The sequence below is a fragment of the Microcebus murinus genome, chromosome 13, assembly GCF_040939455.1.
Source record: "Microcebus murinus isolate Inina chromosome 13, M.murinus_Inina_mat1.0, whole genome shotgun sequence".
NCBI lineage: Eukaryota > Metazoa > Chordata > Mammalia > Primates > Cheirogaleidae > Microcebus > Microcebus murinus.
In genome coordinates this window covers 7,201,020-7,218,030 of record NC_134116.1, presented here as the reverse complement: position 1 = coordinate 7,218,030, position 17,011 = coordinate 7,201,020, and the positions used below count along the sequence as shown (strand labels likewise).

The 17,011-nt window shown below is 50.8% G+C and overlaps 1 protein-coding gene across 3 annotated transcripts; it reads left to right on the top strand.

The window, feature by feature from the left end:
- TEX29 (testis expressed 29) lies at positions 1–16,506 on the top strand. Of its 3 annotated transcripts, none has more exons than XM_012752034.3 (6): positions 1–146; positions 268–358; positions 4,495–4,605; positions 14,926–14,995; positions 15,862–16,013; positions 16,319–16,506. In XM_012752034.3, the coding sequence occupies exons 2-6, from the start codon at positions 301–303 to the stop codon at positions 16,384–16,386; spliced, it is 459 nt and encodes a 152-aa protein (XP_012607488.1). In that variant the 5' UTR covers positions 1–146; positions 268–300; the 3' UTR covers positions 16,387–16,506. The 3 variants fall into 3 exon arrangements, with proteins under 3 accessions (XP_012607488.1, XP_012607487.1, XP_012607486.1); XM_012752033.3 differs by having other exon boundaries at positions 1–178; positions 253–358; XM_012752032.3 differs by having other exon boundaries at positions 2–178.
- The last annotated feature ends 505 nt before the right edge of the window (positions 16,507–17,011 follow it).

Genomic DNA, 17,011 nt, shown 5'->3' with positions numbered 1-17,011 from the left:
CCTCACGGGGCTGTGTGATGTCACAGCGGGCGGGGCCCGCTGGCCCTGCCTCCACACTCTAGTGGCTGTGACTGCAGACGGAGGAGAAGGGGGCCAGTTTCTTGTTTTATCCCAAAGCCATTCTCCACTTGGAGCAGCACTGCCGGGTGCGGCCGAGGGCCCAGGGAGCTGGTGGCAGGTGACTTCCCAGGCGGCCCTGCCCCCCGCGTGGCCCTGCTTCCGGCGGGTGTCCACAGGGTCGCTGTGCTGAAGGTTTCTGTTTTCCAGGCTTGACCGCTCTGGCCATCCGTCAGTACCACAATGAAATATGTGGCGGACATCAAGAAGTCCCCGCCGCACCTCCTGAAGAAATTTGCAGGTGACGTAGAAAAGGCCCTGCTGGGCTGTCGTTGTCTGATGGGTAGTCCGCGGCGCCAGGCCCTCATGGGCAGCACTCCTGGTCTCTGCTCCAGGCCCTGACCCTGGGGCCACTGGGGGCCTGGCCTGCCCTGCCAGGGGGAGATGGGGCCACCAGAGGCTGGCACCCTCGCCTGGGTGCGTGGGGCGGTGAGGGCCCTGTCGGGGTGCCCAGGCATGGCGCACTGCCTCTGGGGGCACACCTGGCCAGCAGGCCCTGTGCCCTGGGGTCTGCCTGCGGCCTGGCAGATGGTGCAGGAGGAGGACTCGGCTGCCTCTAGCCTCCTTTGCAGACTTCAAGGCAGCTGTTTGGTTGAGTGTTTCTGTTCGTTTTAGGCTTGTTGGGCAACTGTAAAATGGCAAGGCTGGGTTCCACCGTGTTTTGGAGCCAGCCTGGGTGACCGAGTTGTTGCAGGGCACTGGTGGTGGTTGGAGGAGACAGAGGCCGCCAGCCCGCGGGGCCTGTCCCGCAGCGCAGACCGGCCTCCCGGCCCGGCCCGCTGGCAGGCACTGTGGGGGGAGGCGCAAGATGAGGACTGTCTGAGTGAAGGGGCGAAGGACAAGTGGCCTGCCTGGTGGGAGCTGTGGACACCACCACTGGGCCTCACGTGGGCGTCCAGCCCTGGCCAGCAGCGCTCGCCTGTCGGGTTGGGTATCACCTATTGTCTGTTAGTTGTCTGTCTAAAATTAATGTCGATCCCCTCACAAAGTTACCACGAAAATTAAATAAAATAGTTCCTGCAGCAGTGCCTGGCAAACTGTAAAGTGCTGTGCACATCTGAGTGTTCTTCTGGGAGTGGCTGGCAGGAAAGAGCCGGGACTCAGGCAACAGCCTGGCGCTCTGCCGTCGCCGTGGTGCTGGGGAAGGCCGGGCAGTGGACACATTGGTTCTCTGCTCCCAAACCTGTGTGTCCCAGCAGGCGTCACAACAAGGTACAAATCTCGAAAACTGGAGACCCATTTTCTTGATACTGTGCATTTAAAACCACAGATAAAGTTGTCTTAGAAGAAAAGACAAACTGTGGGTTTGTGGCCCCCACACCCCCCAGGGCCCAGTTCAAAGGCCGAGTGCACTCGGGGCACGGAAGCAGCACCTGGGCCTGCGCACCTGCATGACACCCGAGCCGCGGGGCCCCAGCCAGCTTCCTGGCGGTAAGGAGCCCGCATCCCCCGCACTCCTCCTCGCTTTGGTTTCTCCAGCTCCAGAACTGACATCTTTTGTTCTAAGACAACTTGATCTGTGGTTTTAAATGCACAGTATCTAGAAAATGGGTCTCCAGTTTCTGAGATTTGTACCTTGTTGTGACGCCTGCTGGGAGACACAGGAAGACGGGCCCCGGGCAGTCCCCCGGGCCTGGGTGGAGACTGAGTCCCGTGGCCCGCTTCTGTCACGGCTGTGCTCAGAATCACACCTGGGCTGGGCTGCAGAGACCCTCCCTGCCTGGCATGACTGGCTGTTCACGATGTCACTGCCTCGGGGTCTCCCAGGGGCCAGCCTCACGCCCACCTTTCTGATGGCGTGTTCCTCCAGTCAGGGGGAGTTCTGGATGCTTCCACGGTGCCGGTTGCTAAGTCTGTCGGCTCCTAGGGGAGAACATCCACCATCGCCAAGACCCGAGGGAGCACGGGCAGTGCAGATGGGAGAGAGGACAGGCGGGGAGCTGGGGTGGCCCAGGCGCTGCCCCCGTCTGTGTGTGCCACCTCCAGGTGTGTGACACCTCGTGGCTCTCCTCCAGGAAGTCTCTCTGCAAGTGTGGCCTTACCAGGCAGAGAGGAAGCAGTCTAAGTACAAATGCCACAAAACGTCAGCTGTGTCCAAAATGGGGACGCGCCTTTCCTGGGGTGGCACGCCCGCCTCCGTTATGTGCCGCCCCAGGCACTGCGTGGCCTGACACTTTCCTCTCTTGCCACAGAAGCGGTAAAACATGGGTGACAAGCTTTTCCCTGGTGTTGGAAAAACCCTAAAGCATTCACTGTCATGTTGGCATGGGCGCGTTCGGCTCCCGGCGTGGCAGGCTGGTGGGGTGGGGCTTTGTCGGCATCACCTGGGTGTCCGTCCAGGTGCCTCCTGGGGTGAGTGCAGGGCAAGCAGCTTATCTGGACCTCATGGTCTTTCTGGGTTGAGGAGCAGGGTGCAGGGTGAGGGGGGAACTCGAGACTCCCCGCGGTCTAGTGGCTTGAAGGAGCTGCACAGAGATGCCACGAGAGGTGCAGGAAGTAGTGAGAACACTGGGGGAGGTCGGGAGGGGGGCGCAGGGGGCCGGGGTGCTGGTGGGATTAAGGGGTGGGGGGTCAGGTGTGGCTGGTAGGGAACCAGATATTATTCTGAATTCCATATTAAAACTGTCAAAGTGGGAAAGAATGAACTAAAGTTTGGCAATGTATTAGCGTGGTGACATGGGAGACACAAGTCAGTGTGTGGATACAAACGACACAGCATGCAGTGGGCTGTGTCCCCCTGGGCTGTTGGCTCAGGCAGCCCTTTGGGAGCCTGTGGGGGAGCCCTGCACCCAGGACCTCTCCTCCCTGGATCCCAGCCCTGCCACGCAGGGTCCTGTGATCTAGACCTCGTCCAGGCCTTCCCAGATGGGGAGGAAGGGTCCACCCCCAGAGCCAAGCAGGGGCTTGCAAGTGTTTGCTGCTGTGATTGTCACCATTCATGTCATTATCCCAAAGTGGAGGTGTGGCAGGACTCTGAATTCTCGGGAGCTTGTGAAGCGGCCGGCACTGTGTCCACCCTGGAGTTGTGCTCCTGAAGGGAGGCTGTTGGTGCTGCCATGAGTCGCCTGAGTCAGGTCCTGCACCTGATGTCTGGAGGCAAAGCAGTGCAGAGTCACATCCTGTGCACATGGCCACTGCATGGAGCCAGGAGCAGGGTCTGCCCAGCCCACGGCACATGGTCACTCCTCTGTCCCTGGGGCCCCTGTGAGCCTGGCTGTGCCAGGTCAGGGCCTGTCCCCACCAGGTCAGGCCCCTGTAGGGCCCTCCCAGGTGCCCCCGTCCTGGAAGCAGAAGGTCAGGAGGAGCTGCACGCTCTCCCCCACGCGGCCTGGGGACAGGGAGCAGCAGAGGTGACCCAGGTGTGTCCTGCCCCACTCAGGCCCTGCTGACATTTCTGGTGGCGTGTGGTGGGCTGTGGTAGGCCTGGCGTTGGCACGGATGTGGCGAGAGGGTGAAGGCCACGTCATTGCAACCTGCAGTGGGGCTTCTGGGGATGGGAAATAGGAACAGCAGGTACCACTGGAGACTCTCTGCCTGAAAGGACAAATCAACCCTAAGGAGAGCAAGGGTCCCTAAGGGTCCCCTCCCTGCCCCATCACCTTGTGACATGGTGGAGACCCCAGCAGCTTGGTGCAGAACTGGGGAGGGGGCATGGCGGTTCCCAGAGGAAAGGTCTCTGCCAGCCCTACCTGTGGGTGCTTCTCTCTTCCTTTTGGGGTGCCATGAGAGCCCATCCTCCTCCTCCTGGGGGTGCCATGGGAACCCCTCTTCCTTCTCCTGGGGTGCCGTGGGAGCGCCTCCTCCTCCCGGGACATCTTGTTGAGCATGGTCTCTAACCCTCACCCCCTCTTGGATTTGAGGGGCCACATCTCGGGAGCCGGGTGTGCCCTGGGCTGCTGGGGTGCTGAGCACAGTCCCTGGCCAGGCGCTGCCTCTGCCTTCACTCCACAGCACGGGGCACGTGCGCTGTTTCCTTTTGGGGGGAAAGTTTGAAGCAGGCATTAAACTTTATGTCCTTTTGATTCAACTTTCACATTCTGAGATAATCCTCATCTGTGCTGATGATTTCCCCTCCCGTGTGCTTGAGTGTGAGTTAATCACAGGTCTGGGCCTGGGCCGCGCGAGCCCACGCTGTCACCTGCTGCTCTGGATTGCTGAGAAGTGCGGCCTCCTCGCCGGCAGTGGACCCGGCGTTGTTCTGTGTAATTGACTTGACTTCATGTTGCTCAGATATTTAATTCATTCCAGAGATTCTTATGATGCATAATTTTAAAAATGGCAGAAACCACAGAGGCCCCTCCTGACCACGCCCTTCAGCGTGACCGCGAGTGCCTTTGTTTCTGGCGATGACAGTTCCCCGTGTGTGTGCTCTTGCAGTGTGCGACATTCCTCTGTACGACATCTGTGACTACAACGTCTCCAGGGACCGGTGCAAGGAGCTCGGGTGCTGCTTTTACAAAGGCATCTGCTACGAGAAAGCGGTTCCCAGTGAGTACCCGGCCCGGCCGCCGCACAGTGAGCGCGGTAGCCAGGGATCACGCTGCCCCGCCCCTGCCTGTCCCCCTTCCCGGGGTCGCTGCTTGCTGGGAACACCCGTTTATTGTCCTCTGGTCACATTACTCTGCTCCATGTGCTCGTGGGGACAGAAGACTCTGAGTGCAGTGTGACCTGGAGGGCCCGAATGGGATGGCCTTGATATGAAGGGGTCAGTCTGTGTCCCTCTTGAAAGAAGTTGGTCTCTGTGGGGTGAGGGTGTATAGACGCTGGGTTCGAGGAAACAGTGCTACAGAAACCACTGGAGGGCCAGTGGGCTGCTGGCATGGTCCAGCCAGGACTCCCTGAGGACAGCTGAGAGAGACGCTGGACCCTGGCTGGGGCCCGCCCTCGGCTGCTTCAGCCCAGACCGTGTACCCAGACTCCCCCCCTAAGATTTGCCCCCAGGCCCTCAGGCACGGGGTGGGCCAGGCGGGGGGAGGCCCTTGCAGGTGAGGAGTGCTGGGCGCCGACTCTGACCAGCGCTGGCCTGGACGCCCCTGCCCCGGGCTCCACCCCGTACCCTCAGCGCCCGTGGTGAGTGAATGCACACGGGGCCGTGTGTGCGCTTCTCCTGCGTTTTCAGCCAAGTCCCTCAGAGACAAGGCACTGTGTCTACTTCCTCCTCTGTGCTTAGGGTGGCTCAGGAAGGCAGGACAGTGGTGACTGGGGAACATGACCGAGCACTCGCCTACCCTGCACAGGAGAAGCAGGGGCAGGATGCTGGCTTGCTCCCGGGCAGGAAGTCTGTCTTGCTGAATGCTGAGGATTTCGTACTTAACCAAAGGAAGATGGATTTTGCCTTCTCAGAAAGAGGCAATCAGAGGCCGCAATGCATGCTATCAATAGTCCAGAAGATTTTCTGATGACAACGTCTCCCTCTGATCTTGCTTTTAGAACACATGGGACCAGACTCTGCTTCCAGGAGATCCCAGGATTGAACACCTTCCCTTGCCTGCAGATAGAAACAGTTGACAGTTCTCTTATTTTCTTTTGGCTATTATTTTTATTTTTTTGAGACAGTCTCACTCTGTTGCCCAGGCTAGAGTGTTGTGGCATCAGCCTAGCTCACAGCAACCTCAAACTCCTGGGCTCAAGCGATCCTCCTGCCTTAGCCTCCTGAGTAGCTGAGACTACAGGTGTGCACTGCCATACCCCCTAAGTTTTTCTATTTTTAGGCACCTGCTAACTTTTTCTATTTTTAATAGAGACAAGGTCTCGCTCTTGCTCAGGCTGGTCTTGAACTCTTGACCTCAAGCAATCCTCCTGACTTGGCCACTCAGAGTGCTAGGATTACAGGTGTGAGCCTTGGTGATTATTTTTATTGAGATAAAATTCTCATACCATAAAATCACTGACTTTTCATCTATGCACAAAGTTGTGCAACCATCACCACTCTTTAATTCTAGAACATTTTCAGCACTTCCCCTCCCCTGCAAAAGAAACCTCATACCCATTAGCAGTCAGTTCCCATTGCTCCCACCTCTAGCCCTTGGCAACCACTACTCTGTCTCTGTGGGCTTACCAATTCTGGACTTTCTATAAATGGAATCATACAACATGTGCTTCTTTCACTTATGTAGTTTTCAAGGTTCATCCATGTTGTAGCATGCATTAGTACTTCATTTCTTTTCCATGGTTGGGTAATATTCTGTTGTATGGATATGCCACATTTTGTTTATCCATTTATCAGCTGATAGATATTTGAGTTGTTTACACTATTTGGCTATTATGAATAATGCTGCTCTGAACATTTCTGCCCAAGTTTTTGTGTGAACATATATTTTCATTTCTCTTGGGTATCTATCTAGGATGGGAATTTCTGGATCATATATTAACTCTATATTTAAATTTTTAAGGAACTTAATTGTTTTCCAGGATGGCTATACCATTTTATAGTCCCATCAGCAATGTATGAGAATTCTAATTTCTCTATATCTTCACCAACACTTGTTGCTGTCCTTTTATTTATAGCCATCATAATGGTGTGAAGTTGTAGTTCATCATGGTAATGATTTACATTTTCCTAATGAATAATGATGTTGAACATCTTTGTATGAGCTTATTGGCTAGTTGTATATTTCTCTGGAGAAAAGTTTATTCAAATCCTTTGTCCAGTTTTTAATTGGGTTAACTATCTTTTTACTATAGAGTTGTAAGTCCTCTTTATACATTTTGGATATTAGACCCTTATCTAATGGATGATTTGCAAATACTTTCTCTTACTCTCTTGGCTGTCTTCTCACTTTCTTGATAATGTCCTTTGAAGCACAAACATTTTTAATTTTGATGATGTCCATTTTATCTGTTTTTCCTTTGGTAGTTTGTGCTTTGGTGTCATGTCTAGGAAACCATCGCCTAATTCAAGGCCACAAAGAGTTATACCTATGATATCTTCTACGAGTTTTATAGTTATACCTCTTACATTTCCGTTTTCGATCCATTTTGAGTTAATTTTTATATATGGTACAAGGATAGTATTCACTTCATTCTTTTTCATGGGAATATTCTGTTGTCCCAGCATCATTTGTTGAAAAGACTATTTTTTTCCCATTGAATTAGCACCCTTGTTGAAAATCAATTGCCCATAAAAGTGAGAGTTTATTTCTGGACTCCCAATTGTATTCCATTGACCTATTTGTCTATCCTTAGCAGTACCCCATGGTTTTGATTACTATAGCTTTGCAGTAACTTCTGAAATAAGGAAATGTGAGTCCTTCACTTTTGTTGTTTTTTAAGATTGTTTTGGCTGTTATGAGTCCCTTGCATTTCCACATCAATTTTAGGATCAGCTTGTCAATTTCTGCAAACAGAGAAAAGCCATCCAGTATTTTGATAGGGATTGTGTTGAATCTGAAGATAATTTGAGAGTATTTCCATCTTAACACAATATTAATCTTCTGTTCCATGAACACGGGATGTCTTTCCATTTATTTAATGGAAAAGTCTTTAATTTCTTTCAGTAACATTTTGTAGCTTTCAATGCACCAATCTTGACCTTACTTTGTCAAACTTTTTCTTTTTGGTGTTATTGAAAATGGAATTATTTTCTTACTTTCATTTTCAGAGTGTCCATTGCTAGTATATAGAAATACAATTGATTTTCATATATTGATCTCGTATCTCATAACCTTGTTAAACTCACTTATTAGTTCTATTAATTTTTTAGTTGATTCCTAAGGATTTCCTGCATATAAAATCATGTCATCTGAAAATAGAGATATTAATAGTTTACCTCTTCACTTATAATCTGGAAGGCTTTTGTCTCATTTTCTTGCTCAGTTTCCCTGACCAGAGCCTCCAGTATGATGGTGAATGGAAGTCATAAGGGCAGATGTCCTTGTCTTGTTGCTGATCCTGGGGGGACATTTTAGCATTTCATCATGAAGTATGATGGTAACTGTGGGTTTTATCAGATGCCACTTTTCATGTTGAGGAACTTTCCTTCTCTTCCTAGTCTGTTGAGTGTTTTTATCATGAAGCAGTGTTAGGTTTCATCGATTCTTTTTCTGCATCTATTGAGCACCTTAATGGAGCTCTTTATAACTCCACATGGATTTGACTTACTGTCTACTGTCCTTTCATTCCACCCTGAAGGACTCTAGTGTTTCTTGTAAGGAAGATTTGCCAGTGAAGAATACTCTGAATTTGCTTATCTGAAATGTTTTCATTTATCTTTCCCTGTTGAAAGAGTTGCTGTATATAGAAATGTTGGTTGATAGTCATTCTGTTAGTACTTTGAATGTTTTGTGTCATTGCCTTCTGGGCTCCCTGGTTTGTGATGATAAACTGCTGTTAATCTCAGGGCTCCTTTGCACACCATGTGTCAGTTCTCTCACGCTGCTTTCAAGATTCTCTTTGTGTCTTTGAACAGTTATCATGCCTCTAGGTGTGGATTTCTTTTAGTTTATCCCGCTCAGAGTTCACTGAGCTTCTTGGAGGTTTAGATTACTGTTAATCAAATTTAGGAAGTTTTTACCATGATTTCTTCAACTATACTTTCTGCCTCCCCTTTATCTCTCTCCTCTCCCTCTGGGACTCCTGTTATGTGTATTTGGTATTCTTTATGGTGTACCACAGGTCTCTAGTGATTCTTTTACTTTTGTTACTGTACTTTCAGCTCCAGAATTTCCATTTGGTTCTTTTTTTAGTAATTTATGTTTTTATTGATATTCTCTATTTGATGAAATATTATTCTCATACTTTTATTTCTTTGGACATAATTTTCTTTAGTTCTTTGAATATATTTAAAATAGTTGATTTAAAAATATTTTTCTAGTAAGTCCAGTGTCTGGGCTTCCTTAGGAATAGTTGCTATTGATGGCATTTTTTTATGTACATGGCTGTACTTTATCATGTCTTTGTATGTCTCAGATTTTTGTTGAATATTGAACATTTCAAGTAATGTAATAGAGCGACTCTAAAGAGCAGATTCTTCCACCTCCCCAGTGTGTATTGTTGCTGCTGTTTGTTAATGTGATTATTGTTTGTTTGATGACTTTTCTGAACTAAATCTATAAAGTCTGCATTCTGTGGTATTGTGACCACTGCTTCGTTGACCTACGGGTCAGCTAATGACTGGAAAAAAATTTTCTTAGATACCTGGAAACATAAGCTTCTCAGACTTTGTGGAGGGGCTTTGTGTGTAGGTTGGGGCACACCTTTGACACCCAGCCAGATAGTTTCCAACTCTGCCTTAGCTTTTACTTCCTGCTTATGCAGAGCCTCAGAGTCAGCCAGAGGTGAGTGCTCAAGGCTGTACTAGGCATGTCCAGGGCCCTGGGCTTGTCCATGGCTCTTTAGATTCCCAGGAATATGTCACAGCCTTTCACAGCTACCTATAGACATCTCATTTACCAGATTTGCCTTTTAAGCTTTTTGTTTAGCCTATTGTTTTCCCCCTATTGCTATCCACCACTTTAGCCAGTCACAATTTTCAACAACTGCCTCTGTTTTCAACACATGCCTGGGCAAAAAGCTATTCTTGCTAAATGAACTCAGGTCAAATAAAGATGATCTTCCAGGGAAGCAATGGACAATTCTCTGGTAATGCAGTTTTGAAGGAACTCCTACCCTGTTCTGCCTCCCCCACCAGTGGCTGCTGGTCTTCGCTATGATTATGGGCTGTTGATTTCCAAGGCTACCATCAAGCTGCAGGGTGGGCAGGAGAGGTGGGGACAGGACTAGTTAAAATGTCCAAACTTGCTGTTCTTACTGAGATTCAGCTGTTCATCTTGAATAAATGATTTTCTGTAATGATTTTTTGGTTAATTTCCAGACTTCTGAAAAAGTTTTTTTTCTGATATTTTTGACAGAGTTCTTATTAGTTTTATGGAGGAAGGAATGGGGTGTGTGGGGAGGTCTTTACTCTGCTTTTTGCTACTACTAATACCACTCTGAAAGTCAATTCTGGGCTTTACTTAACCTCTATTCTAGTTGTACACAGTGGGATAATGAGAGTTACAACAAGACACGGTGCCTTTTCTGAAGGAGTCCATTTTCCTCCTCTTGTCCTCTTGGAAGTCCATGGCCTTTAGCTAGAACATTACTTAAGAGACCTTTTTGAGTCCCAGGCCTCCAGTGTTGAATGTTCTATCATACTGCTGCATTCTACAGTTCATTCTGCAGGGTGTGTAACAGGTGCTCCTGGAGCTGAGTTCATAGCACTGGGTGGTGATTTGGCCATAACCTGCTGCTTTTTGCACTTGTCGCCTTTTTGCTGTTTGGTGGAATTGGTGGTTTGATGCTCACATCTCATATATGGGAGCAGCAGACACTCACAACCCAACTCTCTCCACCCACCTCGTGGAGTGCGCTTCTTAGAGAAGGCCAGTCTCCTAGGCACTTACACAACTTAGTTTTTCTGAGAAGTCTACAATATGGGGCTCCTAAAAGCAGGAAAAATTAGTATCCAAAAGATATTTGAATTTTTTCTTTCAATCTTCTCCATATACAGATGTAGAAGACGTTCAATTCTCAGGCCAGGTCACAGAGCTGGTTATTGTCTTTGGCAATAAATGATCCCAGTTTCCTTATATCCCAATGAAACAGAGACCCAATGCGGTAAAATGGGTTGTCCCAAAAAGATCACAGCTAGTAAGGTAACTCACATCCAAGCGGCTGCTGCTTTTGTAATGTGTCCCATCCCCTGGGCATATTTTAATCAGATTTTTATGCAGGTGTTGGCCATTCTATAAATGTTGGTATAAATATCCCACATTGTTTAAGTTGCAGCAATCATCTAATGCCTGTCACTCATTTGGAAAGCCTCATCACCACAGTGTCTTCCTTTCTGGTGTACGGAACCCAAGAAAGAACAGCAGCTTTCTAGAACTTTAGCACTTGAAGAGGGCTCACTGTTTGCAAGTGTGTGTGCCATGTTTGCATGGAAGCAACTATTAACCCTCTTTGCATCCTTCTTATTTTAATAAATGGGTAGCATGGCTGTGCTTATGCTTGACTTCTGACTTCTTTCCAGACTGAGAGGTTGGCCCATCTGTGGCAAAGGTCTGGGCAGTGAGCCCTGCACTTGGATTCTCACTGTGCTCTCAAATTATTTTTCATTCTTTGACATGTTTCTCATTCAAGATGACGAATGAACCTTTGTGCTGTGCAAGTTGTAGTATTCAGTGACAGGGTATTATGAGTTCTTTGTGCACATAATTCCATGTTATGAAAACCTTTCACCAACTTCTTAAATTGGCTGGTTTGAAGCGCACATTGTGTTATGGCATAATCTGTATTATTAAGACTATGAACATGGGGAATTAGCATTAGATCTTTCAGAAAGAATTGGGAATTCAAAGAGAAAGACTTGCCTTCATTCTTCAGTTTTGATTTAGGGTACGTTATGTAACATGTCATTTCTTCTAAGTATTTGACTTTAATTTCTTCATGGGACTTGCTGAGATGATTTCAAAAGTTTTGTTTAACTACATTTGGGGAGAATTCACCAAGATTTTCCTTCAAGAAAACAATCCTTTCTACAGTTGTTGCTATTTCTGAAAGATCAACCATATATGGGGTTTAGGATTAGTCGTGGCTTGTAAGAAAGTGCTGTTAGACAGACACTGTTCGGGGAGAGCCACGGACTTGGCCCCTGCCTGGGAGCTCGGAGCCGAGGGCGAGGAGTCCGAGCACATGCAGAGACATGGAGCTGGAGTGACAGCGAGGCGCTGACATGTTGGTGAAATACCTGTGTCTCAACAGGACTTCACTCACATGTCGTTTTTAATTTATTCCATGAACTAAGACTCAAAGTAATACTAACGAATTTCCCTGAAATTCGAGAATTTGAGCACTACCTTCTTGTCCCTTAAAAGATGTTAATTCACTCACTTTATTCATTCATTTCTATTCCATGAATTCTTCAGCATCATTTAAAGTGCCATCAATCCAAGAATGGATTAATAAAATGTGGTATATGTATATATACCATGGAGTACTATTCAGCTCTAAGAAACAACGGTGATCTAGCACATCTTGTATTTTCCTGGTTAGAGCTGGAACCCATACTACTAAGTGAAGTATCCCAAGAATGGAAAAACAAGCTCCACATATATTCACCAGCAAACTGGTATTAACTGAGCAGCACCTAAGTGGACACATAGGAACTACAGTAATAGGGTATTGGGCAGATGGGAGGGGGGCGGGTATAAACATACACAATGAGTGAGATGTGCACCGTCTGTGGGATGGTCATGCTTCAAGCCAAACTTGTGGGGGAAGGGGGGCAAGGGCATTATTTGAAACCTTAAAATTTGTATCCCCATAATATGCTGAAATAAAAAAAAAATAAAGTACATAAACCACTTGAAAAAAATAAATAAAATGTACTTTCTCTGTGCACGCTCTACACAACACCTTGTATTCATTTTCTATCACTGTGTGACAAACTACCCCCAAAGTTAGTGCTTTAACACAGCAACTTAGAGGCTTAGCTGGTTTGGGCATGGCAGTCTCATGAAATTGCAGTCTAGATGTTAACCGAGGCTGCAGTCACCTAGAAGCTTGGCTTCCACGATGACTCACCTTGCTGGGAAGCCAGTACTAGATTTTTCTAGGACGCCTCTCCTTACTGCGAGGAGTCTTTCCCCAGAGCGAGGGGTCGGAGACAGAGCAGGGTGGAAGCTGATGTATTTTCCCCTGGCTTTGGGATTTGCACCCTGCCATGCCTCCTTTGGTTACAGAAGTCACCTGTTCACTGTGGGAGCCTCTGCCTGGGAGTGAGAATGGCAGGAGAATCACTGGCACCACCTGGAAGCTGGCACGAGGCCCTGGGATTTGGAAGGCCTCGCCTTCCTCCTAGGTGAGGAGATGCCCGTGAGAAGGCCATCATCTGAGGACGTGGCCAACCAATGGAGCAGACCTCAGCACGGGCTCCCTGCTTTGTTCCTTGTACGTGCAGGAGCCTGTCATCTGCCAACCACATAGCACCTCTCTCCCGCCAGCCTCTCCCTGACTACTCGGTCAATGAACACCACTGCATACTCCACCATCACTCACTGAGGTCACACCGGTGTGGGAAGAATCAAGGTCTTGGAGCTCCGTCATAAGCTGATTGGCTCCAACCTCTTTTGATCATGTGACTTCAGTCCCCACGTGTGGGATCGGGTGCCTCGTCCAGTCCTGCAGACCCCATACATGGGGCTGGTGAACGCAGGCCCCCCTGGAACCCTGCTCGTGAGAAAGCCTGGAGGTGGCCCACTGTGGCCCACGCCAGCCCTCTGTCTCACATGCAGTTGTCCTTGCCCAAAACGTACGTTGAAGGGCAAATCGTTGGTACCTGTGAAGTGACCTTATTTGGAAAGAGGGTGTTTGAAGATGTAACGAGTTAAGATGAGGTCTCGCTGGCGTAGAGTGAGCCCTCCATCCAGTATGACTGGTGTCCTTATAAAAAGAGAAGAGGAGACATAGAGACAGAGAAACACAGAGGGAGGCCATGTGACCCTGCGGGCAGAGGTGGGTGCGATGCAGCCACAGCACTAAGGAACGCCAGAGCCACGGGCGGCCCCTGATCTGGGGAGAAGCAAGGCAGCCTCCTCCCCTGGAGCATATAGAGAGCCTGTCCTGCCGACACTGGACCTGAACTTGGCCTCAGAGCGGGGAGACAGCACGTTCCTGTTGGTTCCAGGCACTGGTTTGCGGTGCTTGCTGCGGCAGCTCCCACAGACTGGCGCACCTTGCAGGGAAACGACCTCTGACAGTGTTATTGCCGGGTAGACACTGAGCAATTTGGAGGGAGGAAGGGGTGAGAGAATTGAAGCTAGTCATGTCACTCGAGTTAGGCATTGGCAAGTGAGCCAGATTCTTTCCTTCGAGAGAGTAAAAAGCAATTAGAGAAGAACATAATAATGACAATAACAACAAAAAAGAACTACTGTGCACATATTGTCTGCCAAGCCCTATGTGAAGAACGTCACTTGCATTAACTTTTTAAAAATCCTCACATCAACCTGATGTCCAGAATTAGAAGGATGAAAACTAGGGTGGGGACATTATTTGACTACAGGACCAGGATTGGAGCAGTGCTCATGCAGAACCGTGAGGGCTGCAGGGGTCCAGTGACTAAGACCCTTCAGTCTGGCCAAGTCTGAGCCGGCGAGCAGAGGGAGACCCCAGTGTCAGTGCCCGGAACCCAGCTTGCCTCTGTGCTGGGTGCAGGGTGCTGCAGTCCCCTGGGAGGGGGCGCAGGCAGGGGTGGAGCAGCCACACCCGGTTCCTCCTCCACCTCACCCCTGCCTGGGAGTGCAGAGAGGCCGAGACTGTGCACTAAGGATGCTTCTGCTCAGGAAACATGGGGAGTAGCGGTCCCCCGAGAGTCACCTCGAAAGGCTCTGCTCCTTTTGGGGTGGGTTTAGAGACACGAGCAGCTTGGGGATCGTGGAGGCTCCTTATTAAGTCAGAGAAGCTCGTCAAGACCAGTATGTCATCCCCACAGCCTTTTCCTCGTGTTAAGTTTTGGGGGGAACTGCCCGGGTGTTGAGGGACTGTTTCCAGGGAGATGGGCGTGAGGCCAGGGTGGCTGCAGGAGCGGGGGGTGGGGGTGCCGCCATCTCTGCCACACCTCACATTGGGCAGGGCGGTCACAGGTGTCCTCCGGGCAGCGCTGACCCCACCCTGGGCTGGCGTTGGTGCAGACGCTGGGGCAGTGAGTGTGCGGAGGGGGCAGGGACGCTGATGGCGCCCCGAGGGGCCACAGCCCTACGTGGGGAGGCTTGCCTTTCCCTTTTTCTTTCTCCAATTAACTGGGGTCCAAACAAACTTGCCTTTCAGTTTACGTGCAGGTGTTCTCTGCCTTGATCGTGATCGTTGCGGGGGCTGTCATCATCACCGTCATCTACAGGTCAGTCACGCTGTCCTGTCCCGCGGACACCAGGGCCCCAGGGCAGGGGACACTCACCACACCGGCTTCCTCGGGGCGGGTGCTGCTGGGCCCACCCGAGCAGCACTCTGTGAACCTGGGGTGATGCGAGCTGGCCTGGCAGGGGGCACCCTATGGTCTTCTCTCGTTGTTGGAAACCATAAAAGACGCCCAGTGAGCACCTAAAAGTCTAAGTGCTCTATGCAGCTTGTTCACATGCCGTCACGGTCCCTGTCCCGGTAACCAAGGGGTCCTGCAGTGGTAAGGAGGCGGCAGGGATCCAACTCAGGCTCCCTGTGGTCTCCAGAGCTCCCGAGTCCCTGTGGCCTGTGGCTCGGGTCATATTTGTGGACATCAGAGCTGGGGTGTTGCAGAGCTCTCTGCTCCCTCTTGGTTAACGGCGAGGAAATGCAGGCTGGGGCCACACAGCAGGTGGCTGTCCACAGGGCAGGGCCAAGCGCCTTCCAGCACAAACCCTGTCCCTGTGACATGCACAGTCACTGAAGTCACTTTGTCCAGCAACAAGCAAGCAAAGCCATCTTCCTCCTGTGCGTGGCGCTGCGTGGTGTCTTGTGTGTATTAGCCATGGGTTGACCGTCTGTGACTTGCAGCACAAGGTGCATCTTCCCCTGCCTGCTGTTGTCCTTGGGACCCCGGATGCCACATTTGGCTTGTCTGTCTGGAGCATGCACAAGACTCTAAAACGAGAACTATTAAGGCAAAGCATTTACCTTAAAGAATACACATACGTGGTTATGAAACCTGTGTTTTAGAGGGCTGTTCGGGGTGGGATGGCCCAGAGAGGTTTCTTTCATTTCCCTGGTTGTGATAAGAACCTGTCCCCTCAGAGTTGTTCAGGAGAGCAGGAAAGAGAAGGAGGCAGCCCCAGAGGCCGCCACCTCACTCAAGTCCAGCGAGCACGTCGAGGCAGCCGGAGCCAGTGATGCGGGGCCGGAGGCTGCCAGCGCGCCCTCGAAGAAGAGCGGCGAGGAGGAGGAGGGTGAGACGGTCCTGGGACGTCCCCTCACCAGACGGTGCCCGTGAGAGGCGCTCGATGGTGACATCGGCCCCTCAACAGAAGTTATAATTGCTGCTTTAGTTTGGGCAAAATTCTAACTTATCTAATTTGTCCAACTCGAGGGCACTGAGAAGCCCAGGGCAGCGCAGGGCTCCCGCCGCCCTGGCTGCTGTGTAGACGGCTCCCCGGGGCGCGTGCGGGGCGCTCAGGGACCTTGCTGAGATTGCCCTGGGATTGCTGAATATTCCATCTGAAAACAAAAAAACTTTTTGTTTTTAAACATTTAGTAGCATTAACAGTATCCGAAGAAGAAGGAGGAGAAGAGGAAGACGAAGAAGAAGAAGCAGAGGGCTGAGACGCCAGTGGCGGAAGAAGCGAGCTTGGCAGAAACACCCAGACAAGAAGGCGCGGCCAGCGCCGCTCAACGTGCGACACAAGACACCGATGAGGGAAAATAAAGCTATTTTGAAAGTTGCTTCTCGTTTGGGGTCCCCCTATTCGTTGCTGCATTTGTATCTCGGGAGAGGAAGCCTTTGGGGTGTGAGCCGTGCACCCCGGCACTCAGGGCGGCGGCACACGCGGCGGGCACACGCGGCGGGCACACGCGGCGGGCACACGCAGCAGGCACACGCGGCGGCGGGCAGAGGACAGGCTGTGCTTTCCCGGGGCAGGCGCCACGCGCTGGCAGACAAGCCCAGACTTCCCAGCGTGGGGACTGCCAGACAGCCCAGACAGCCCAGACGGCCCAGACGGCCCAGACAGCCCTGCGGGGTTGAAGCCAGACAGCCCAGACGGCCCCGCGCGGGGTTGAAGCGAGGCGCGCCGGGCGGTCCAGACAGCCCAGGCAGCGCAGCTCAGGACCGTTTGGGTGAGGAGACCCGGCCGCGTCCCGGCTGGCGGTGCCAGGTCTGCTCTGCTCTGGGCCTCCCGGGGAGGGAGGCGGGACGGGTCGTGAGGTGTGTGGCTTGCGTGTGCCCGCG